The sequence below is a fragment of the Tetrao urogallus genome (genome assembly GCF_951394365.1).
Source record: "Tetrao urogallus genome assembly, chromosome: 7".
In the NCBI taxonomy this organism is placed as follows: Eukaryota; Metazoa; Chordata; class Aves; order Galliformes; family Phasianidae; genus Tetrao; species Tetrao urogallus.
In genome coordinates, this window is record NC_136820.1 from 32,783,320 (window position 1) to 32,808,333 (window position 25,014).

General features: G+C 34.3%; 1 protein-coding gene across 1 annotated transcript in view; it reads left to right on the forward strand.

The window, feature by feature from the left end:
- Positions 1-4,498: 4,498 nt before the first annotated feature.
- MALRD1 (MAM and LDL receptor class A domain containing 1) overlaps positions 4,499-25,014 on the forward strand; it is a gene marked incomplete at both ends in the record, with an annotated part of 206,527 nt that continues 186,011 nt past the window's right edge. The window contains 7 exons of the mRNA XM_079538377.1: positions 4,499-4,661; positions 7,108-7,245; positions 10,754-10,848; positions 10,926-11,084; positions 13,558-13,651; positions 17,663-17,806; positions 21,275-21,432. Coding sequence (XP_079394503.1) covers positions 4,499-4,661; positions 7,108-7,245; positions 10,754-10,848; positions 10,926-11,084; positions 13,558-13,651; positions 17,663-17,806; positions 21,275-21,432 — 951 coding nt within the window. The remainder of the gene's footprint in view (positions 4,662-7,107; positions 7,246-10,753; positions 10,849-10,925; positions 11,085-13,557; positions 13,652-17,662; positions 17,807-21,274; positions 21,433-25,014) is intronic.

Here is a 25,014-nt window from a genome sequence, read left to right on the forward strand (position 1 = left end):
TTTTCTTCTGCTTAAGCAGATTTCTGTTCATATGAGAAAGGCATAAATGTAAAACTTCTTGTCCTTGTTTGAAAATCTGCTTGGGTTTCTAGTTTTAGGCAAAATATTTAGAAAATTTTCATCAAATTTACTTGAGTGGAAAGGCTGATTGAGAAATCTTAATTTCTCTTAGATTATATATATTTTGACTTGACTTAAATAAATTAGGCTTAACAAGGTAAGTTCATTTTGATGCAAGTTTTCTTTATAATTTTTTAAGAACTGCTTATTTATTAAAGTAACTTTGAAAACCAATCTTAGTGCCTGGTTCTGTGTTGTTTGTTCTCATTCTACTTTTAAGTTTCTCTGCAGAATTTCCCTACTGCTTTAAGAAGTAAAGCCCATCTTTCTGTTTTTCTGACACCTTCTCTATTTTCACTGGTTTATGTATTCTTTGTCTTTTCTCCTCCTCTTTCTAGACCTCAATTCTTCTTTTTGCTTTCAGGCTTGTTGCAGTTCAGTATTTGAAGCGTCTGTGCTTTTGTCTTCCTCAGTAGTCTTTTGCTCCAGAGTTGTCTTTTCACCTCTTTCACATGCCTAGGAAAACTGTGTTCTTACTGTTAATTAACAAGAAGGCTGACTTCTTGTATTTTCAAGAGGGCCTGCATATCTATACTTAGCCACATGCTTGTTTAAAAAAAAAAAAAGGCAAAAAAGCCTCACTTTTTGTTAAATCTTCATTGTAACTCTGCTTTTTATTTACTAAAAATACTAGGATAATATCCTTAATGAGCTCTAAAAATTGGACTTTAAAAACAAAACAAAAGCATAACATATACTTCCACGGGAAACAGAACTAATGGTTTTCTAGTTTTCACAGTCTTTTGCTTTGAGCTAACACTGTCTGTTAACTTTTGCAATAATCTTCTTTTCCTCTTGTTTCTACTTCCCTTGTGTTTGGGCATCTAAGGCATTTGATTAGTACCATTTTCCTGCTCTGAACATACTGAGTTGATTCAGTCTTCTCTCCCAGGATTAGTTTATGGACTACCTGAGTATCAGTTTTTATTCCTATACTTTTTTAAACCTCAGTTTAATCTTGGATTCACATGTAAAAGCTTTGTCAAAATAAGTGTGTTTTACTAGTAAATTATGGATTCAACAAATCAATGCTATTCAAATATTTTAAAAATGAAAACATTCACAAATAGACACTTGAAGTTGTTAAACTACTTATTACATCAAGCTTAATAAAAGCTCACACAAAGAAAGCTTCCTACAGCATGAGATAATTAAGGTAACAAAATTTGAATCATTTCAAAGATTCAATTTCAGAAAATATTGATACATATCAGTTAAAGTATTAGATACATTTCTTGGTTATGTAGAAACTAAAATAGCTATTACATATAATCTTATAATAATTGACTTATTTTGACTGTGATACCTGGAGATTTGTGAATTTAGCAATCTCAACTTCACAGCTATTAAATGGATAGCAGCATTTGTGCTCTTGTTGAAATAAAATTATGCATTAGTATACTATACTACTTGTGTGGTTCTCTAGGTACAATTCTAGTTCTTTACAGTTTTTTTCCTTGACCTTTAGTTAACTAAAAATTTGCTTTTTAATTTCATTAATTGCTTGGGATTTCAGTCTATCTTCTGGTTGATGAAGAAGTGTTTTTCAAACCAAATAGGTTGCAAGCATTTTGATTTTTCTTCATGGAATACAGTATTGGATATCAGGAAGAAAACAATTTGTGTAATTGATTTTTCTTCTGCTTTTGAGATTTGATAACTTCCAGTGGATTTTGTTACAGAAAGTGAGATTAACAAATGAGACATTAACATATGTACCAAATTCTGATGAGCACCAACTAGCTTGAATCACTACAGAATCGTGTGGAAAGGTTAGGTATCAGTGAATGTGCTGTGATGTTCGTTAGGTATGGTTGTCTCTACTCTTGCTCAAAAGAGATTGGACTAGTTTAATCTGGGTCTTCCTATTAATTTCCATTGAACATCAGGAAGCCATTGCTCCCCCCATCTCTTGGCTGCACAGAAAATCTCAAAAATATAAATCTAAAATATTTAATAAAAGCCTGTTTTGTTAATTAATATAAGCCACTTTTTAAATTTATATGTAATTTGTTAGTAAGTAATTACTCATTTGTTGAACAGCAGGACAGCACAACTCACAGCTTGGCAACAGGGATTAGTTAAAAGGGCAAATAAGCTCACTACACTTCTCATAAAATTGCGTAAACTTGTTAGATGCCAAGATCTGAACAACGTTATTGTCTTCAAATAATGGTTAAGAACACCACTGATAAATTGAACCGCATTTTTCAAGGCATACGTAATAGCAGAAAGGTTACCAAGATGTGGCATGTTGAACACTGCAGGTAATCCCTAAGGCCACGTTTGCAGTTCTCCTTATTGTTATATCCAGCTCAAAACAGCTGAGCAAGCAAATCCAGAAGGTACATGTACCTTTCCTATAGCTTTTTCTGGTTTAAACAGTTGTTAAAGATGGTTAGCTGTGGAACATAATAGTGCGTGTAACATGTCTAAGGTTTACATGCACTATATGACTGGAGGATCATGCTTTTTATTGATTGTTATTCAAAATGTTGTTTAGATTATTCTGTCTTTGGCTTTGCCTGAGTACTCCATTTCAATTCATGATTTTCTCTGGCAACCACAGAAGTAAAATGATGGGAGTGGAAAACTCAGAATTCTCATTAGCAGCAATGTCAGTCAGAAGTTAATGTTAAAAAATCACTGCTTAAATGGGGTTGAACTGATATGGATGAAGGGCTTGTTTGACATAGAATCTCAGCATCAGAAAAAAATGCCAGGGAACTCTTGTTTCAAAGTGTACCACTTGTGCGCAGGGAGTTATGGTTTCTGTTTCTTTGAGCAATCAGCTCTGTGTGGCTCTTGCATGAAGATCAGCTGATTTAGTCTCAGAGAGAGCTCAGTTCCAGCCCTTTGCTTTCTGGTATCTGAGCACTAATAAAGTTTTGATTATGATGATGAGCAGAGGAATCCTTTCCCATACCACTATCTTGAATTATTTACCACCTTATTTTAACTGAGCAACACTTGAAGGAGTGACTTTTTATACGTGACAGCAGTGCATATGAATGCTTTCCCATGATTAAAGGTCATGATGAAATGGAATATTCGGGTTTTTCCCAAAACCACTGTTGGCATTTATACAACTTTAAAGACTGTTAAATTAGTTTATTTGTAAGCAAAGCTTCCAAAATCACTTCATTCTGGGACAAATTCAGAAGCAAAATTGATAAATAATCCTTATTTTTAGTACAGAGATTGAATAAGCTTGAGTGGAGGAGAGAACTGTTTTTTTCTTTCAGTTTCTACAGTCAATATTACATAATCTATGCAAGGTAATCCATGCAGTTCTCCACAGTTGGATGGCAGTGCTTAGAGAAGCCTAATATATTGGTTTATCTTCCTCCAAAAGAAAACCAGTGATTTCTTCACTGCTGTCTGCTTTCTTGGTGTTGTGTCTACTAAATTGATGTTCAGGCTCTTCCTGTAACCTTCAACTGATATCTTCAGTCAGGGTATAGACTTCTGTTTCCTATACTGGTGGAGGTGTACATTCTGTGCAAGGATGTTTTTGTAATGCCCTTTATTGCTGGGTCAGCCCTGATGGGCTTACCATACAATGAACTGTAAATCTGCTTAAACAACGCAAATCGATTTCTTGACCAAGTAAAAAAAAAGAACTCCTCTGTCAGTCTAACTATACATTTTTTCTTCTATTTCTACAGTTACAGAACTTCTCCCAGAGAATACAGGAATTTAGTCATCTTGAAATCAGAGCTAGTTCATTTATGCAAATTGTTTTACTATTGAAAATCAGATACCTTGAATACAGTCTCTATAGCTGTAGTTCAAGTAAGTAATAAATAGATACCTCTTTAAACTGCTGGCATCATTTGTTAACAGGCCTTGAAAATCTTTCTGTTCCTATATCAGTCACTTGCAATGTATGTGATGCAAAATCAGCATTGCATTTTTAACAGTGTTTCTACATCTGCACGAGCTCCTTATAAATTAATTTTGTGAGCATCTACCAGTACCCTATGAGGAAAGAGTTCTTTACAAATTCTGGTTACTTAGTAATTCTCCTGTGTGATCATGTTACTTTCTTATCTCATGTTTGCAAGCTATCAGGCAATAAATTCTGTCAATAAGTTAACGATACACAGTAGACTTGCACAGCATGCACCAAAATTTTTTAGTCATAAAACAATGTTAAATTAAGTTAAATATTATTCAAAGATATGCCGGGTTGAAAGTCGCTGCTTCACGGAAGTAATGTTTCATTAAGCTGTGGGTTTGCAAAGTTCTGACATTCTGAAGAAGTCTTTGAGAGATGTGTGCAAATGCTGACTTTTTTCAGAGATACTTCTCAACAAATACTAGACAGTAAAAAGTAATTCTTTTTACAGTGAGAGTTTGGATAGTAGCATAGCCCATGAACAAATCCATATGCTTTTGTGTGCTTTACTGTGCTACTCTGGCAGATATTTGTTCACCTACAGAAAGGAAATGGCAGTGTGGTGATGGCTCCTCTGCTCCAGCTGGAGAGTTGTGTGTTTTCACCAACCAGTGCGAAAGCAGCAGTGATGAGAGACAAGGTAATTCTCAGTGGGCTTAATTGTAAGCATGATACAATTTGATAACATAATGTGGCAGCAGTGGGAATTGGGAGGGATTCTTCATATAAGTAAGAATTTGAGAATTATTCTTTCTCCTTTTCCTTTTTCTTCTGTCTCAATTTTTTCCTTGATTTATTTTTTGATGATTCAGTTTTATCTTATATGCTGTGACTTATTTGTAAATCTTTATCCTGATGTTACATAGCAAAGTGAGTGTTTCCCCATCAGTTTACAATTCAAAGGATATTTTACTTTTGGTCTATTTTATATTATTATCAGAGTTCACTAATCATTATAAATCACATTGCAACTTCATCTTTTAAAGTCACGCTATGACGTCCAACTTCATAACTTTCATATTCACATCAAGTTATGGCAACAGTTAATTATAGAGGGGAAGAAAGATACAATTCACAGAAGAGTTCTACAGTCAAGTTAAGGTGCATACTAGCTGATTCATCAACCAACATTTTATTGATGCTTTTAAACTTCAGCTCTTGAAGTGGCGGAAGCATATCAGTGATTCATCAAAAACATAAATGTGGTTGAAGCATATCTGTTTCACATTACATGAAGTACACAAAATAATGTTCGGGATTTTCTTAGAAATTTTCAAATAGACTGAAAACATCAAGATGCACAAAACAGTGAGAGCAATGTCTTTTTCAATAAGAAAATCCTTGATTGTTCATGATTGTTTTTTAAGGGAATGTTTGCTTTCACAGAAGATCTAACCTGAAAATATTTTCTGAAAGACTTATGCCAAAAAAAAGGTCAAAAGATTAGAAGGTATACTTTTTTTCTCAGAATTATCTGCAAATAAACATTAAAAAAATATATATTAAAAACATCCAAGTCTGGCAGAAACAAATTATTTTTCAAGGTTTTGTTTCCTATACGTCTACTTATAAAACTTCATTTGTAGATATTCTAAGAGCAAAATATTTTAAGACTGCTTATAGTGAATATTTTTCAGTAAAATTTTAGGAGTTTAAATGAATGAGTAAAAGAGACTGTAGGGCTTATTCCACTTATTTTCCAATGCTGTGACAAAACACAAACCACATCTGAAGACCTAAATAACTATAAAAATTAATCACCTAACAATCCATCTTTGTAATTTTAAGAGCAGAAACATCCTGAAATCTGTGCAGGGTATAGACAGAACAGTAGGGATCTATCTTGAAGCTATGATTGCAGTGCAGAAGTTTAAGTAGAAAAATAACTTCGCAGTATTCCCAGATCAGAACAGTGTGTGGCAGATGGGCAAACATACAAATTGACACTTTGATCTCTCCTCATGTTTGACAGCAAACTTCTGCCCCAGCACAACTAGACCATTATCTGAGCAGCCACAGAGTCCAGAGCCTGTCATTCAGACTTTCACAGCACTTCCTCATCTCCCTGTTTTAAATGGAATGTGTTTTGGCACTTATTTCTTGCAGACAGCCCGTAGGATGCTATTCTGTTTTTACTCGTCTTTGGAGCAACCTTCCCTAGTTGCATTTTAAGTGTTTATCTGTGGTGGTATTCACTGAAACATGGTTAAAAAGCCTGCATAAAAATTAGACTATGCATATCTTGCTGCATATTCTATAAGCATAATAAAAGATGTGGCCTGGAGGAAGTGCTTTTTTTCTAGAGAAACCAAAATCAAGCACAGTGAAGGTTTCAAGTTTATGTAGTGAAAACATAAAATATCCATCTCTTGTGGAAATAGAAATGGTATGCTTAACCTGAGATATGTCTATCACTGGGGAATTCAACAGGCATTGTTTCCAGCCAATGGCATTTAGAATGTTTTAGTGCAGCACAATGAAGTTACAGAATTTAATGGTACACAATACAGTGTTAACTGTTGCTCTTATTGCAGAGGAACTAAGAACAAGTATCCCAGAATTGATTCTGGACTTCTGTGCCAAACATATATCAGGATTATATTTTGATAAATGAGAAGTACATTGTCAGAGAAAAGTTCAAGGCATCAAGACTAATGAATCTGGATTTGATTTGCTGCTCTTTCTCCTAGATATCAGATTAATGCTCATATCATTTACATATTCCAGTTAACACGTGTGCACAAGTTTACCTTATGATTTTAAAATTAAATTCCCCAAATCCAGCTAACATAGTGGCTTCCTTTGCATGGCAAGAAGAAGAACTTAAACTTTCAATTAAAATTAGAAGTTACAAAAAATCCAAGTCCTTCTTTCCAGACCAAATATCAAGGACCTGGTGTGAGCAACTAAATTGCAAGACCGCATGAGGATAGTCCTGGTATCTAAAGAATCCCACTTAGAAGGCAAAGCCTTACCTTGCCCTTCTTTGCTGCATGTGGGAAAAAGCTGACAAATATTTTCCACATGATGTATGAAATCTGGATGCACTCCCACGTATCTCCCCTTCTGAATTTCTTTCAATTTAGATTCCTCTGAAAAATGTGATTTTGAAACTGACCTCTGCAAACCTCTTCATGAAGCGAGTTTCCATCCTGGATGGATTAGAAGAAATGGCAACTCTGGTGTGGGACCACCATATTCTGACCACAATGGGAATGACAGTAGTAAGAATCCTTGCCTTCACTGAAGGAATCATGGGCTTTTACAAGTTATTTACTTCTCTATTATTTGCTTAAATTACTATTTTCTTGATAGAACTATTGGGTTCTGACACGCTTTTTTCTAAGATAAAAATCTGGACATTAGAGCTTTCTAGGTGCTTATAATCAGAGTAGTCTAGAATTCTGTGGGGGATGGGAAAGGTGAAGGAGTGGTTGAAGGGAGGAGGGTGGAAAGAAACAGGTTTCCTGCTCTTGTGAAGGAATAAGTAATCAATCATCAGGAGTCACATTTATCTGCCTGAGTGATCCCTACCTTTTACAGAGATATCATGTTGTAATGCCACTCATTACACTTACAAATTTTAGAAATTATAATTGAATCCCTTGCCTTGAGATATATTTATATTTGATTTTTGAACACTAAAGCATGTGTATATGTCATTTGTAACTTACTGTTTCAAATATTTTGAGAGAGGGTGATTTTTAGAGCTGAGAATAGGAAGAGATTTCATAGCCTATCTGAGCCAGCTTCTCTAAAAATTATTATTTTTTCACTTTGTTTAAATATTGTCCCTCAACAGAGTAAATAATTGACCCTGTCTCCCGAGATGTATATCCCTTATGCTTGTTCTTTTGCCAAGTTAACCTTACTTTCCAAAACTAGACTTCTTTCTTTTGGAGTACTTAAATTTCTTCATAATTTAAATTGACTTGAGCCAAATTTTTAGTTTCAATGCATTTATTCCTGCTTTCCTGAGCTGTTAGAAGTCGTCTTTGTAAAAAAGCAAAGAAAGAGGTTAACAATTTGATGGAGCACTCTATTATCAAAGAAAATATGTGGGCTTATTATCCAAACTGCTTAATTATCTTCTCTGTGCTTTTTTTTTTTTTTTTTTGTCGCTTTCTCCTTATCCATCCACTCCCACTCACTTCTCACAAACAAGTAGTAATTTTGAGTCCTCAGAACATGCACAGGGTGGCAGGCAATAAAACATTAGAGAGTATATAAGAATATAACTTACAGAAGACTGAATTATCACAAAAAGATTGACGAGCCTATAGAAGCTTTTGTCGTCACTCTTGAATCTGGGTGATCTCTTGAATCTGGATGATCTGGGGGTGTGGAAATTTGTACTGTTCTCAAGCAAGTGCTACATCCTATGCTGCTTAAGATACCAAGCAGGTAACAGTTCCACTTAACGATTAATGTGAAGTGTAGACTTAGAGGTGAATGCCTGGAAAAGTTGTTGTTTCTTTATTAATATTTAATGTACTGGAGCCAAATGAATAGGGCCAGGCTCTTTTCAGCGGTGTGCAGCAACAGGACAAAGGGCAACAGGCACAGACTGGCACAAAAGTAGATCCATAAAAACATGAGGAAGAGCTGCTTTACTGTGAAGATGACAGAGCACTGAAAAAGCTGCCCGGAGATGTTATGGAGTTTCTAGAGATATTCAAGACCTGCCTGGATGCTATCCTGTGTACCCTATTGTAGGGGACCTACTTTAGCAAGGGGCTTCAACTATCTGTTCCCAAAAGGTTCATTACAACCCCCATGATTTTGTGATTCTGTGGTATGCTTTTAATAACTTTTTGCTTACAAAGCAAACAAGCACATCTTTAACAATGTAATCTAAAAATTAAACTCTTTTCAAATAAATGTTGGGTTAAAGTGATTTGAACAGAAAAATCTGGGTTAACACCAAAACTTTTTCATAAAGTAAAATAAACTTCATTTTAAGTGCATGAGTTAAAAATCAAGTGATTTGCGACATAATGACAGAGCTTGTAATCAAGAAACAAATACAAGGTGAGCTCAATGTAACAAAAATCTAATAAAATCTTGGTTGTATCAAAATAAACCAGGCAGAAATATTACTTAAGCTGAAATTTCTAGAGTCTGTGCATGCTTGGTAGTATGTTGCACCAGAAGGCAGCAAAGACCTGGAAGCAATTCCTGCATGTGTCCAGTAAAAGTTTACCTTTTATCTTCTAAAAAATTAGCAGACTGTAATCTGTTTTATATTTGTTCCTGCTTAAAGATTGGAAAATATATTGTACATTTACGATTGAAGTCCTGCGACAGAGCACAGGAGGGAGGAGTTCCTGCTGTCACAATAAGTAGTTGCACACAAATTAGCAGCAAAATCATCTGTTAAATGATTTAACCATTTACTAGTAGTCAGTGGGTTCTCTTTATCTTTGTCTGTTCACATGGTTCTTTTATTTCATCGATAATGTAGTTGAAAAATATAGTGAAAGACACTTCAAAAATCAAAACCAACAAAATTTTATGAATTGAAAACTCTTATCCATGTAGACTTTGAATATTTTGAATTGCTGTTCAAAGAATATCTTCTCTATCTATGACAAAACCTGTGGTAGGTGGAATCTGATTTATTTATTTCCAGTTCATTCATATATATATATATATATATATATATATATATATTTATTTTTTTTAGGGAAGAAAAATAAAAAGTCCCAAGTGGAAAACCTGATGAAACTTTGTAGTCAGGGTGAGGGCCTTACTAAGCCTCCAATCCACAAATTATTATAGGTGGGAGGAGTGTCCCTGTGGCTGACAGGCTCCAAAAGTACTGATGGTGTAGCAATGGGATTTCTAAAATCTGAAGGGAATGCAGCAGTGCAATATGCTTCTCTGGAAGGAGTTGCTCACCGAGCTGGACTTGTAGCATTTTGTCAGTGGTTTACCTCTTTCTCTCTCTCCCTTCATTGCGCCTTGCATCCTTTAACTATAAAATTCAGTATATCTAAGAACTTAATGTTATGGAAGAGCAAAATTTAGACTAGTGGTATCTGATGTTCTAAAATGGATGGAGATCTGATTCTGGAGATTTGAAGCAATCATGCCAGGAAGAGGCATAGTTACAAGCGCATTTTCCTTACTCTGGTTGAGCTGCTATACTTTAAAGTAAGGCAAAGATTTAATTTGGACATATTCTGTAACACAAGGATTATGGTGGATTCTGAGAATGATTCTTCTTTCATTTGGGATCCAAGCATGGGAATACCAGGACCTCTTCTCTGCTGTGAGGAAGTTTCCTAAGCAGCCAGAAGCATCCTCTGGGAAAGTGGAACAATGTAACATCCTCTCATGTCTTTCTCTACCTCTGTAAAGACTTGAGCTGTTGTAGGTCACAATTTTTTTGTTTAGGCATGAAATATGCGAAATATTCAATTGTTTAAGTTCTTTGATCATTTTACTAGACCAGCTTTTTTCCAAAGTTTTGCACCTTATTGGGAACTCGAGCAAGAAGCTGAAGTGAAAAAATGTTGGAAGCCTACCTGAAATTTAGCCTGATCACGGAGAAGCAATATGTCATAATGAGATAAAGCTTGGCATAAAATGGCTATGAGTATGCCATGAATCTTTTTCATGGAAAAAGTTCTATTTTGCAATTTAGTTACTAATTCATACTTGAATGCATCTTTTCTTGTTTTACTGTTATATTTCTCCGAATTTATGTTTTTATATTTATTTTAATAGCTTATTTCCTTTCGTTATCCTCCGAGATGAGATTGTCTTCTGCAATGTTAAGGTCCAAAGTTTTTCTTCCAACTGATGAAGAACATGCTTGCCAGGTATTTTGATGCATAGTCCTTTATTTTGGCTTTTTGTCATAGCACTTCACTCTAAGAATTATAACTTTTTGTGCTAGATTACATTTCAGTATTGGATCAGTCAGAGTGGAGTATTGATGGTGGGGCTTCAAAAGCACTCTGAAGATGCTATTGAGAACATCTGGGATGATTCAGGAGAGCTGCAAAACCAGTGGAAAGAAAAAAGCATCACAGTCAATAGCACTGAAAATTTTGAGGTTGGTATCGTGAGTTGTCTGTAAATTGAACATAAAGGTAGAAGGTTTCTACATTCCTTTCTTCTAGTAAGACAAGTATAAATTTCCTGTAAATGGGAAGCGTTATTACAAGATATAAAAAAGATCAGCTATTTGGAAGTTCAAGACTGTCAGTAATAAATGCTGCTTGTTCTCATTTTTCTGGTGTTAAAGGTGATGATATACTTCACTTAAAACGCACATGTCTTAAATAAGAGTATCTTATTGCATTGTAAACTATATTTCTGCTGATAGAAGTGATATCTTGGGAACTTAACCTTCAGTAAAATACGCTTTTAGGCTCAGTCTAACTGTATTGTTAAATTGAGATTTAATTTATAAATACATAGTCTGTGAAATTCTGCTCTGTACTGATAGCTTCCGCTCTCTAGAGATGCATCAGGTGACAAACACTGAACTATTTGCTGTAGTTATGTTTTTTATGGTCTTCGAGCCTTTATCATCGAATGCATTTGTATAATCTTATCGCTTAAAGCTGTGAGCAGTTGCTTAGTGTACAAACCTGAAGGTGTAAGGGAGCAACCTTGTTTCCATGAAATGTAAGTGTAACAGAATTACTTGACTTGCAGAGGTAAAATTCCAAGATCAGGAGTTTTGAAACAATATTTGTCTGCACAACTCTGGCTGAGGATGTATGTTATAAAATGCATGCACCCAACTCTAGTATTAGTGTTGTTATCTGTTGAAAATTTAGCTTCATCTGATTTGAGCAATTGTTTAGCAATGCAAGATTGTGCTGGAAGGTTTTCTTTCTATATTTACTTTTTCATTCTTTACATGGCTTAGAAAATTATCTGGCTTTGGGAATGTTCAATAAAGTATGCCATCTTCCTGCCTCTAAATTTCTGGATCAAATCCTAACTAGATTGCAGATTGTGAGCTTTGTTATGTTTTGGCTTCTGTAAGGAGAGCTGGCACATCCAGCTTTAAAGAGACAGATGTCAAACTTTGTGCAGAAATCGTTACAATTGACTAAAGGAATGTAGCTGGGTATATCACCAAACCTGTAGAACAAGGCTGAGACTTTCTTTGGTTGCAATGTTTCCCTCCAGTTTGCAGGATGCTGCTCGTACAGTTTACTTGTGCTTCTGAACTTTCCCTTCTATGAGATCTTTAGCCCTACGGGGCTGTCTGTGTCATTCTTCAAGAAAATGTTTCAAGCTATGCACAAATAAGTAAAAGCTGTTAACAAATGACTTGTAATCATACTTGTTCTTTGCATCAATGTGAAAAATTCCCATTGCAATGAAAGTATTAGAAATATAATTGTCTTTTTCCTATCTGACAAAATAATCAAAATCTTTAACCTTATGATGAATAGGAATTTCATTGTCATATTTAAGTATTTTGATTATAATTTCAGATTTCTTACTTATAGTGTTTCTTTTTAACGATTAAATTTTCTGTGGAAAAAATTGAATAGGAAATGAATATCATTTTTTTCCCAGAGTAGAAATCTTTTTTGAAATATTGCTTTAGTATTTTGCATCAAATTTTCAAGAATAACTGGTGAGATATTAATTAAAATCAGCCTCAGCTGCTTATTTTCTTTGCCAGTCAATGATGTTAACTAATACTTTTTGTTTCTCCTTCTACTTAAATAAGTAAATACACTCCTTTAAAAAGCATATATTGTAGACTACAGTTTGGGGATTTGGCTTTCTAAAATTTTGAAATTCTGAAACATGAAGAATATTACCACTTGAATTGCCCAACACACTACAATCTCAGCTGGTCTGGTTTGGCTCCTTTGTGGCAAACTATATTCTGGTTTCCTCTCCTGAACAACTTCTTTTCTCCCTTCCACTCAAACCAAATTTCTTTTTCACAAATTTCATTAAGGGAAGAGGTTCAGGACTTAGGGTTTCACTTCTGTTTTTGCAGTTATTTCCTTACCCCTAAAATTTTGTACTATGAATCTTTGCCGCTTTCCAGGAAGTGTGGTTGATCAGTTCCCTCCTACATCACTGCAGTAAGTTAAAATCTGCCTATAAGACAGACGTATAATGTTTGTAGCTTTATCTAAATACAGAGGATGTTTTTAGGAAAAGCATCACTATTGTAATGTTGGAACAGAATAAATGTTGAGTTTTGCTTTTCATTCTGAATACTCTTCAAGATTTGTTTTGGCTGAAAACTTGTTGATGAGAGGCTTCTAAACTGAAAAGGTGTTTGTTGCCCTGACTTGTTCCAGGTCACTGGTAAATTTTAAAAACAGCCAGAAAACGTTAATATTTCTACTTTCTGAGGGAAGAATGGTTTGGTAAAATGTATAGTCCTTTTCTGTTTCCTGAATGTTATGATCCCTGCTTAGATTTTAATATATTTTGCTGTGGTTCCCAGATCTTTTCTAGTAAAATTAGTTTGATTTTGCTCCTTCATCTGTTGCATTGGTGAATGTCATTTCTTATTGATTTCATGTTAAACTCTGCAGGTTATCTTCCATGGAATGGTGGAGAACCAGAGACAAAATGTAACAGTTGCTATTGATGATGTTTCTTTCAGTGAAGGATGTTCTCTGGCATCTGGTAAGAATACTTATTTTTCAGGAAATTGTTCATTTTCTTTGCTTTTTGCTTTGATTAGAAGAGAAACACAAAGAAGAGAGAGCCATATGGTACTTAAAGACTTTCTTAACTCCATGTTTTTACATGTTTTTTCATTCCTCTAAACCATTATCTGTCAAATTACATCTAAATGTAGTTACAAAGAATGACAATAAATACCTCAAGAAATCTAGTATGTTACGCTATACCTGCATAGGAGAACACTAAGGTTTCATTGGCCAAAGATTCTTTCTGCCCAAAATCAAACCAAAGAACTGATATTTTCATAAACTCAGGGAAAGCCTCAGAGCTGAGTTTAGGGAAATTCCCAAAGCTCTTGTGTTTATTTTTAAAAATGTGAAAGGTCCTGCTCCTCAGCTGTAGGGGGGATTATTTTGTTCTGCTCTGCTACATCCAAGAGCTGTAGAGTCAGGCTGTCAGCTCTGCAGCTGAACCATCTATGCGTATTGAGATTCTGCTGCAAAACATTGTCTTTCGCTTTTTAACCCCAACACAGTTTCATGGGAAAAAGATGCAACCCATCCTAGCAAAAATTATATTACTTGCTGCTCTATATTACAGAAGAGGATTGCAGTGTTGTACTCAGGTTACAGCATCAGCTCAGTACAGTTCTGGTTCAAAACATCCCTTTTGCTTCTGGACTCTGAGACATGGCACAGACTGTGAGGGTCTGCTCTTTAAATTTGATGTGAGGATTGGATGCCATGGTGGATGCATATCAGAAACAAGTGTTTTAATATTTTTGTACTGTAGTATAAAACAAAGTTCTCCAGAGGTCCCATTGGGAAAATAGAAGGATGTGGTTAACATTTTAGAAGTGCTGAGCAATCATAAGCAGATTGTAGTAAGAACAAGACACAAATCTTAAAGATTCAGGCATACAAAGGAGATCTCCATTGTAGAAAAATAAAGTTTGAGCTTACTAGACTCAGTTGTATAAGGCTTTCCATGTTTTGACTTTTTTTTAAGTGAACAGCTGCAGAAGCTAAATTCATATAAATGTTTTCGTGTTGTTGCTGAGCTTGCTTTTCTGTTTTGTAGAGGTTTCCTAGCAGTGCTACTTAAATGAGCTACTTAAAGGATGCTAATTTAAAACTATGTGTATCCTTGCCTGTGAACTCAGACGAAGTTGAATTTGAAACTGCCAATGAAAAAAGGAAAGACGAAACATGTAGGATTCTCCTGGCTTTGTTTTGCTCCTTCGAGGATTTCTGGAGATAAAAGGACAGGCTCAAATACATTGAAAAAAAAAAAAAAGCCCCCCAAACAAACAAAAAAAAACATTGCCAGAATCTAACAATGTACACGATTACTTGAGTGGGTGGATATAAGTCTTTCTGTACAAATATACTGATTCCCCTTTTTTTCCATAAACAAAGTGCTTCTAAAGCAAACATAAACAAAAAGCATATCAATCACAGAGATGAAATACTGTCTCAAAAAGAGAAAAACATTAAAAATAGAAACAAACGTAATCAACAGTACTGTTAAATCTATGTGCTAAAATTAGCTAAGATGACAACAATTGAAATATGTAGTGAGGTACACATATTGAGCTACAGCACTCAGACATAGTCCAGTAAGAGCCCATTCTTATCCTGTGTCAGCATTAGAAATGAACTTAATTAGGAGAGATCTAAGTAGCAGTTGCTCACAGCAGCTAATGAACAGGTAAAAAAAAATTTAGTTTTCTCCCTGCAAGAGTAATTTTACTGTTGAACATCTTGCAGCGATTTAAGTAAAAGATCAGGTTAATGGTAGCTTGCATTATAAGTAACTTTTTTCTGTATTCCTTAAGGAATATCTTGTTAAGCTTTTATACAATTAGTCGTCTTTTAAATTTGTAGAAAATATCCATGAAATCTTTCAAATTTTCGATGCCAGTGTAAACATGTGTACTGAATTGTGCATATGTATTCATTAGTATGAGAGTGTTGTTAGGGTCATGAATAAAGTAGCTTATGCATTTGTGTTTTTAGGAGTTTCCTGATCCAAACTTTGATGGATAAAAACAAATGTAATTTCATGAAGATTTGAAGTCTTTTTCCATCCCTCTTTCCCCAAAATACATTCTCGCATTCTCATGTCCACTTTTGAAAAAGAGATTTTTGTACATACAAACAATTTTGAGCATAGCAATTTAAAATATCCTAGTTTTATTTTCTTCCAAACAGTTGTCAAATTGCTTCAATTATCATACAAAATAACTACTTTAGCTATCAAACAGAAAATAGTAAAATTACGTTCTAGAACAAATGTAAGACGATCTCCTATAATTATAACTCTAGTAGACATATCATTCAAAGGTTTTATATTCTTATCCGTGTATCTACAATTGCCCTTAAGACATCCCTCTTGAATACTGACAAAGCATATACAAAGAACTCCTTTATTAGGACTGATTTTGCCACAGGCATGAGAACAAAGACACTGAAGGCATGAAACACTGAGGGAAAATGAGGTATTTGTGTTGTCCTTCTGATGCTGCTTGCAATGCAAAAGCTATCTAGCTTGTCTACAATATTAGTGTGATTTTTTTTTTTTCCTTTTTAACTCAGTAACTCAGTTTTTAAACTGCAGTATTTTGTACATACCACTTCTAAACTTGATTAAAAAAAAATCCAGTATGAAATTTTACAACTGGCATCATCCCAGCTAAACATAACTCCTTAGTTAATTCTGTTCATGCACGGATACAAACTTTAATATACAAAATGCACTAGTTGGCGTGAAGTCATTAGAATGAATTATTGTGGGGATGGAAGTAAAAAAAAAAAAAAAAAAAAAAAAAAAGGAAAAAAAAAAACACACAACAAAACCAAACCAAAATGTTTATATTACTGTTATTAGATGTTAGAAAATGGGTGTTTTGTTTCGAGACAGATTATTTGCAAAGGAAAATTCCTCAAATATTTATAAATGAATTAAAAATGCAGAATTAATTGAAGTATTTCCAATAATTAGTGTTTAACAATGAACTCCACTCTCCCTTTGAGTTTATTGCAACTCTCTTCAAGTGTTGGAATTTGCCAAAATCAATTTTTTGTGAATCAATCTAGGATTTTGCATTTTCCATGGGAAATAAGTTGTCAGCAAGCTCATCAAAGTTGATGCACTTAGCTGAAGAAAAAGGAACGTTCTTATGCAACATTGGAATTAATGGAGGAAATGACAGGTTTATAGCATCAGTTGGACAGGATGTATTACTGAGACATCAATATTGTGAATATCACAATGACTTTGAAATGCAATAGACAGTAATGTGTATGTATACCAACATAAATTTCTTTCTCCAAATCATTAGGAATCTTTGTGTTCTCTGAGATATTTTGACATCAATTTAAAAGTTCATCTTAAGTAGAAGATTGCTTTTACACCGAAATGTTACACCGAAATGTTGAAAAGTAGGCATTTTTTGTACTTAAAATCATGCCTAAAATCTTTACTTTCTTTCTCTAGCCATAGTTAATTACACAACATTTTACTTCTACCATGTGACATCTCAAGCTTCAAGAATTTAAAAATTCTTAATGTGGTGTTGTGTTCAGAATCTTTTGGTTCTAAATGAAGTCTTTTGTTACAAGGAATATGGAAATATTGTTAAACTGAAATTTGAGGTGATTTTATGGTGGCATCATGTAGGAAAGAATATAAATATTTTTCTTCATGACATGTCATTTTTGATGTTTCCTGGCAATGCTTTTTGTGGGAATGAATTTACCAAGGTTGCAGTGATCAGCTAACACAAATACCAGCCCACTGCTCTGACAAAATCATTTATCTTTAAGGAATGTTTTTTTAAAATAGTATTACTCAAGACAGCAGCCTGAAATATTAAATAGCTCTCATCAATAGCCTGAACACTTGAGGAAACCAGAGGCAGAAAAATTGCCAGTTTAACAAGCAAATATATTAAATCAGAAATAGTCTGATAACTAATATGTTAAGTGATTGCTTTCCTTTGTCTCTTAGCACTACAGACTTCCAACTTTGAGCTTGGCATGTGCGAGTGGAATTCCAATCAGCCAGTTGTGCCTGTTTTGTGGGCACAACTGCAATCTGGGCACCAGATTCCTTCCTGTTCCCCTGTGAAAGTTCACAGCAATGACACTAAAGGTGAGAACTAAAGTTAATATGTAGTTCCTAGCTGTCATGGATAACTTGGTGCTTTGGGGGAAAAAGTGGGGACCCAGTGTGGAGGTAGAGCATGACAATGACAAGTAATTATACGTATTTATACTTAATTTAGATTTTGCTTTAACTATTTAGTAAGGATGCTGTGAACATGTGTGCTAGCAAGATGTAGAATATTTTAATGAAAGAATTCCAATATAAACTAATAATCAGTTTATTCTATACTTAATTCTTAGTATGAGATCTGTACAACAGGTCTTCAGTTAATTTAAATCCACTGAAGTTCTGGCATTGTTCCTCTGTTTTGTGTATTTTTCTATTGTTTGTTGTTTTGTTTTGATTCCTGGCTGTCTTACTTGTGTAGTATGACTCTGAGCATGTGATCAGGAAGTTAATTTTAAACCTTTACAAGTGAATAATAGAGAAAAGATTAATTTAAAAACATTTACAATTTTAAAGACAACAGAAATAATACAGTTTTCAGAAATAAGGAAACTTGTTTTCAAAGCTTGTTTTTGTAGTGCTTATCTACAGATTTATGTAAGAAGTCTTTTGAAAGGTTAATGGATACAGATGTGTGTTGTAACATGAAATGGAATTGCCATGCCAACCAAGTGTTTGGTTTTTCAATAGAGACTGTCTTCAGAAGGGCTAAGTAACAATTGTTTGTAATGGTGTAATTTGTGATGCAGTTTTGAGGAACTGATAGCACATGGCTTTCTGTTTGATCTCTGTGCCTACAGAAGTGTGCTCCATCTTACTGAAAGCAGCAGAATGAATGATTAGGTATTGTACTGATTTGAGAAATATTTTTAAAGAACTTTTCAGCATTTATTTCAATAAAATATTAATCAAAAAGTGTGTAAGCTCTATTAAAATAAATTTCTGAAAGATAACATTTATGTACAACAGAGAGCATACAGATTAGTAAAACATTTTATTTTGAAAAGAAAAAAATCAGAGTACCTTTTAAATTTTCACACGGACATCTAACAACAATAAGTAATTGGTATTGGTATGAGCTAGTAATTGGTATGGGTGTCTTTTTTATGGCAATATTTTGTTAACAGAAATGACACTGAAATTATGTAAGTAGCTTTTGCAGGAGTAAAGTACAAGAAACCTCTGTAGAAGCAGAACACATTCTGAAATGTCTATTGTATAGGTGCTTGAGCATTATTGTATAAATATTGTACTGAGAAGGCTCACACATAACACAGAGAACAGGCTGGAGAAGCTCTCTGTCCTTTGATATCTATCATAAAGGAAAAAAAATCTGAGAACAAATAAGTGTCAAAACAACACACAGCAGTTAACTCTTAACAATGGAAGGTATTGAAAAATCTGAACTATGACAGCTTCTCTTTCAATATAGTAATCATTTCAACTCATGCAGATTTTTAGATGAGTAAATTGAAAGGCTAGATATTAAATAAAATTCAGAAATCTAGAGAAATGGTGTGCAAACAGCAAAAATATGCTTGATGGCTCAAACTTGCAATGCAAATAGAGCTTGACTAAGCTTTAGTTTATGATTTTGATCAAGGCTTTTACTACTATAAATAGAAGAGAGGTAAGAAAATGAATTATGAGTCCATGATCTAGGCAATTATATTTATAGAGAAAGGATTGTTTATAGGTTTTGAATAATCTTCCTTTCTTGGCATTCTTAAATTTAATAAAATGTTTTGTCCTTGGCTGACTTCTTTCTTTGTACTTTTATTGCTTCTTTTTTCTAGTGTTGTATTGTATTTCTCTATAATTTTTCTGTTAATTTCTCTATGGTCAAAGGTTCTCACAGACGTTTTATATTCTCCTTTAATATGTTCATAAAATACTTCTTCTTTCTTTAGCGTTGTTTCCTGCATACTATATCACTTCCATAATTTATTCTTATTTTGGATTAATCTAGTTTCCTGCATCTGGGATAACATTTATTTATTTAATAAAAAACTAATGGAACCAATTCTTTATGTAACAAGAGCAGTGATTATGAGATTGAAGAAAAATAATAAAAGACAGCTTCATGTCTTTTAAAATTGGTATTTCATAGGTAAATATTTTAAACATGAAAAAGTCTGATCTATTTTGTTGCATTAGCTTCTTTGTTGTTATTCTTTTTAAGATTCTTGCTCCTGACTTGGGAGTTCTTCAAAATTCATCTCCAAATAGTAGAAACAGTGGCAGATCAGATTTGAATCTTCTTCCCCAGAAGAGTTCAGTGGGAAATTTACAAGGGAGTTGTTCAGGGAGAGCTGTCCTGCTATGGAAGAGAACTTGCTAAAAAGAAAGAGCTGGCATTCTTTGACTCGGTATTATCTGAAGGCTCAGTTGTTACTCTAGAAATTAATAGCATAGATTAAAAGTCAAGTAAATCTAGCCAAACAGCTAGAAGCTCTTTGCATTTATTGATCTCTTTCAAATAGAATGGGTTACATCTGTAATATTTTTCTTTCTATCATGTCTAACTGCTGTGGCTGTGAATTATGAAAAAGTAAGGAAATAGTAAGGAATTATCCAAAGAAATTGCAAGCATGTATTTTGATATGAAAGGTTGCATATCATGAAGTGTAAGCGGACAACAAATGGAAAAGAATGTGGTCCCTTATAAAAATCAGAGTTTTTCCTTGCGAAATGAGAGTTTCTCCCTTCAGCTTGAAATAACTTGCATTCAGGCACGTGAATATAGAAATTTCAAATTCAAGACTTTTAATCAGAGTTTATTATAACACCTGCTTCAGAAGATAGCAAAATAGTCAGTGACTCATGAGAGAGGAGGAAACAGATTTGCTATGTTTGATAAAGCATTTAGCCTTTTTATTTCTGACAAATAAAAGACATTGAAGGGATGGGGTACTCTTTTAAATCTCTGTAGGAATGCTTTTATAAAGGGCAATAGGTCAAGAAGAGCACAAATTGCTTTTCTGCTTTCGATGGAAAGACAATATGCTCTCAACACTTTGTTGCAGAAATTCTGGCTTAGAACTAAAGACCTTAATTACGTATGGTAGAGATGCTATTGCCTCCTGTAGCAGTAAGGAAGAAGAATGCTTTTCCCCTTATTTTGATAATTCCACAGAAGTATTACTATAAAAGATGCTGTCTGGAAAATGTAATAGAAAGGAAGAAAACCAAGTTTCCAAATACCTTTGAGAGTAGGTATCAAAGTGTAGCTGCTTACAGCTTTCAGTGCAGCAAGTGACAAGTTCAAGATACTGTCAACTGATGTCGTTCCTGGTTTCTGGGGAAAATGCAGATAGATATCTATCTTGTTAATAGGAAATGCTTAGGTAACATCCAAGTCACGTAATCAGCATGACAGTCGGAGTCCACTGTAAGAGGAATGGGGCCATGGTTTAACTGTAGCAAAGCAATTCTTATTTTCAAAGGCTGAGACATACAAGATTTGTTTTGTGAAAGGCTCTTTTTTTTTCTTTTTTAATTTTTTAGGCCATTTAGTGTGTCTAGAAGCTAATGACAGTGCATTATACAGAAGTGCTTATCTAAACAGCTCCATGTGTCATTGCTCCAGCAAGAGCTGCCATTTTCAATTTCAGTACTCCACGGCAGATAACAGCGTTCTCAAGGCAGTGCTGTATACCAATCAGGTAAGAAGCATGAATTACTTTTCAAACGTTCCAGATCCAACAGCCCAACTCTTTCCAGCCAAACTGCAAGGAAACAAACAATACCGCATGCTTACCTCTCAATTAGTTTGTGTAAACAGTCACTTTGCATTGTTCCACTGTTGAATGCAGTTGTAAAAACTGGATATTTGCCTGTCTCCTATAAATTAGTGTGGTGGTGAATGTTCTGCAATAAGACTTCAAGGGGAAGCCCTAACTATTACAGACTGAAATGATTTGGGAATTTTAGGGGAAAATCTATAGTAGCAGAATTTCTAGTGTCCTCTCTGCACTGGAAATGAGAAAAACAGCATCAGGAATGCTGAAACTATGCCTGTCCTCAATGAAGTCACAGGATGAAGTTACTGACTTAGTATGCCAGGAAAGCTCTTGCTTAGCCACCTGATTCATTTTGTGGACTGTTTTAGTGCAGTAATTTTCTTCTACCATTAGTAGATACAGTAACCATGTCAAGCTGAAACACAAATGACAACTGGGTAGTAACAGTTACTTCTTTCTTAGCTCCCTTGCCCTGTGGAATCTTTCTGCCAATGGTCAGGTGATCTTGCTGATGTGTCTCATACCTTGATGTTGGATTTAAGTTATTTTTATCCCACAGCACAAGCTGGTCTAACTAATGCTTAGTTCACAAAGCTAGAATGCAAAAACCTGAAGTATAACACTTGTCAAGGGGTCTAAATATAGGAACATGTAGCAAACATCTTATTTCTCTTCCATTATATCTTCAAGCATTTATGAAAGACTGCAGGCTCTTTTTTCTTTCTTTTTTCTTTTCTTTTCTTTTTTTTTCCTCCATCAATAAAGAGGATGTGTTTTTTTTTTTTTTCCTGTGACCTGCTACCATACAGGGAATTATAATGTATTCTGGTCAGAATACATTGATATTTGCAACGTTGAAAGACACTGAGAATGGTGATGCCTATGGTTTGCATAGGCAAAAACAATGGATTCTATTTAAGTTTCCTGGGGAAAAACAAACAAACAAACAAAAATATGTAAGCACCAAACAAACAAGCAAACAAAAAAAAACAAACCACCATGAGAGAACTTGTATTTGAATACAGACTCATCTGGAAGACTTAAATGAATGGAAGCAATAACTTTTGTATATTTTGCTGCTTGTTTATGAAAAAAAAAATGAATTTTCAAAAGGAGACAAATATTGAGCAGAAATGAGAATCCAGTGTTGATTCTGATTACGGAAAATAAAGTCTATCTTGGAGCTCGTCATTCAAAATAACCTCTCAGTTGTATGATCTAGTAGCGTGCAGTTTTCTCACTTTTGCTATATTTAGTGGTTAAAACCTGCAGCCTTGGATTAACTCGTACTATGGCTCTGTACAGATAAGCCTGACGCAGCAAATAGATTGTATTTAATGTACACCTCTCAGTTCAGCTCTGCACTGCAGATGCTACCAGTGTATTCCTAGACTTCCTCACCCCTTTTAAAAGAGAGACCAGAGATGAGTAAGAATATTTTCTAAAATGGACATTACAACATTAGATGGATGACAGGGAATTTGAATTGTTCTTTGATATGGAGTGTAGAGAAAATTATTGGGCTTTTGTTTGTTTGTTATTTGTACCAAATCTCAATTTGCTTGAAGAATGTCCTGTGAGGTTTTTTAAAAGCCTTAATAAAGTCAAGACATTTCCATTTTTTTTCAATGTTGTTTATAATGTCGAGAAAAAACAGATTATACTGGCTGAATGTGACTTTCCCATCAACAAAAACAACTAGTGTAGGTCTCTCATTTTTGATTCTCTGGCTACTATTGTTAGCAATTTGTTCCAGTGTCCTAGAAGTGGTCAACTGTCAGCTAGCTGTGCTGTAATTGTGTATTTTGTATCATTGTATATTTTGTATATTTTTCCCTTACCTATAGCAGAGAACTGGGAGAACAAAGGATCTGTAATTTCTTCACAATTTTTCAGTTGTTTGTTTGCAGTAAGATATTTCATTCACTATGTATTCTTTATTTTAATACTTCTTTCCTTCCCAGTTTCAGTACTTTAGGCTTATGTATATTTAATATTCTATCTCAGCCAATGACTGCATTCACGTTTGGCAGTGTTAATCATCTTCATCATTCAATAAATTGAACACTTTTTTTTTTACTTTCAGTTTTCAAGTAAGATACTGTTGACTTCAGGCTATCGTGTTTTCTCTATTACTTGTGTTTCCAATGAAGTAATAAGCTTATATTTCTGTCTTTTAACTTCTTAATCTTTGTGTCTTGTATGGCCTACAAAAAAGATGGATATATATTAAAAATAAAATAGCCCACAACTTCTGTTTATATGTGCAGGCTTGTTTTTACACTAAGACATTAAAATTTCAGCAAGTGTTCAGCAGTGCTGGCAAAACCCATGCCACTACACTCATCTGCAGAAGTAAAAGATTGTGCATTAATCATTTTGAAGGAACAAATAAGACTTTGTTCTAAATTACACTGATATGAAAAAAGCTGAAACAAAATGATGAGAGCAGTTGCACAGCAGTATGTGAAAGTATCTGTAGTGAGATGTCAAAAATAAAAAAATGCTGTAGTTTAGAAAATGAGTTGATAAGAAAAAGTCATGATAATCTCTTTCATTCCTCAAATCTCAGTAGCATTATCTTAGGAAAAAAAATGATAAGAAGAAATAAATCCTATAATTCTTGTACATTTTAGTCTTACAAAACTTGTTTGCAGATAGTGTTATATCAATGTAAAGGGAATAGACAGAAGGTATTTTGAACAACTTCGCTGCATCACTAACATAAATCTCAGGAGAAAGTACAGTAAAACTGATACACTGAACCTTCTAAAAGACAGCAAGAGAAGCAAGGAATGTGCTAGAGAGTCTAATCCATTTGTAGAAGTATTGAAAGTAATGCTACAGAGAAACATTGTGAAGATGGAAAATATCGTGTGTTATTGGCTTATTAGAGCTGTACAAAATCAGAGGGTAATGTAATGTCTGTAATACAATAACTGACGTGGAAAGTTGTTGCCCCTGATGTCAGTGTGAAAACAGCACTGGCAAGCCTGGATGCTGCAAGCAGAAAAATCAATAGTCTACTTCCACAAGCTATCTTTATTCAAATAAATTGGGAAGAAAGGTAGCTATGAGAATGGGTACCTAAGTGGTTAATCAAGTGTGAAAAAAAATTGTAGTTAGCAGATACATGCAGGCTTCTTTCAAATATGTGTACCTTGTAGGAATCCTCTGCATTTATTGTTTACTGGTGTGTATGTGTGTAGGGATGTACCCAGATATTGTCACTCATATATTACTAAAAGAAATCATTTAAACTACGGTTAAAATCAGGCTATACTTTTAACTTGTCATGAAGTGCGCTTTTTAGTAAACCATCCTTGTCTATGTCTTATATCTGGATGTTGCAGACTTCTTCTGGAAAACTGAATTATTTAGCAAAAAGAAGCATGATTTGCACAGCTTGAATTGTCCTCAGTATTGAAAGTCTTTTGATAAGCAACTATGAGTACATAACAAGTGAACTAGTAGAAAAATACCCACATCTTATACTAATGTGAG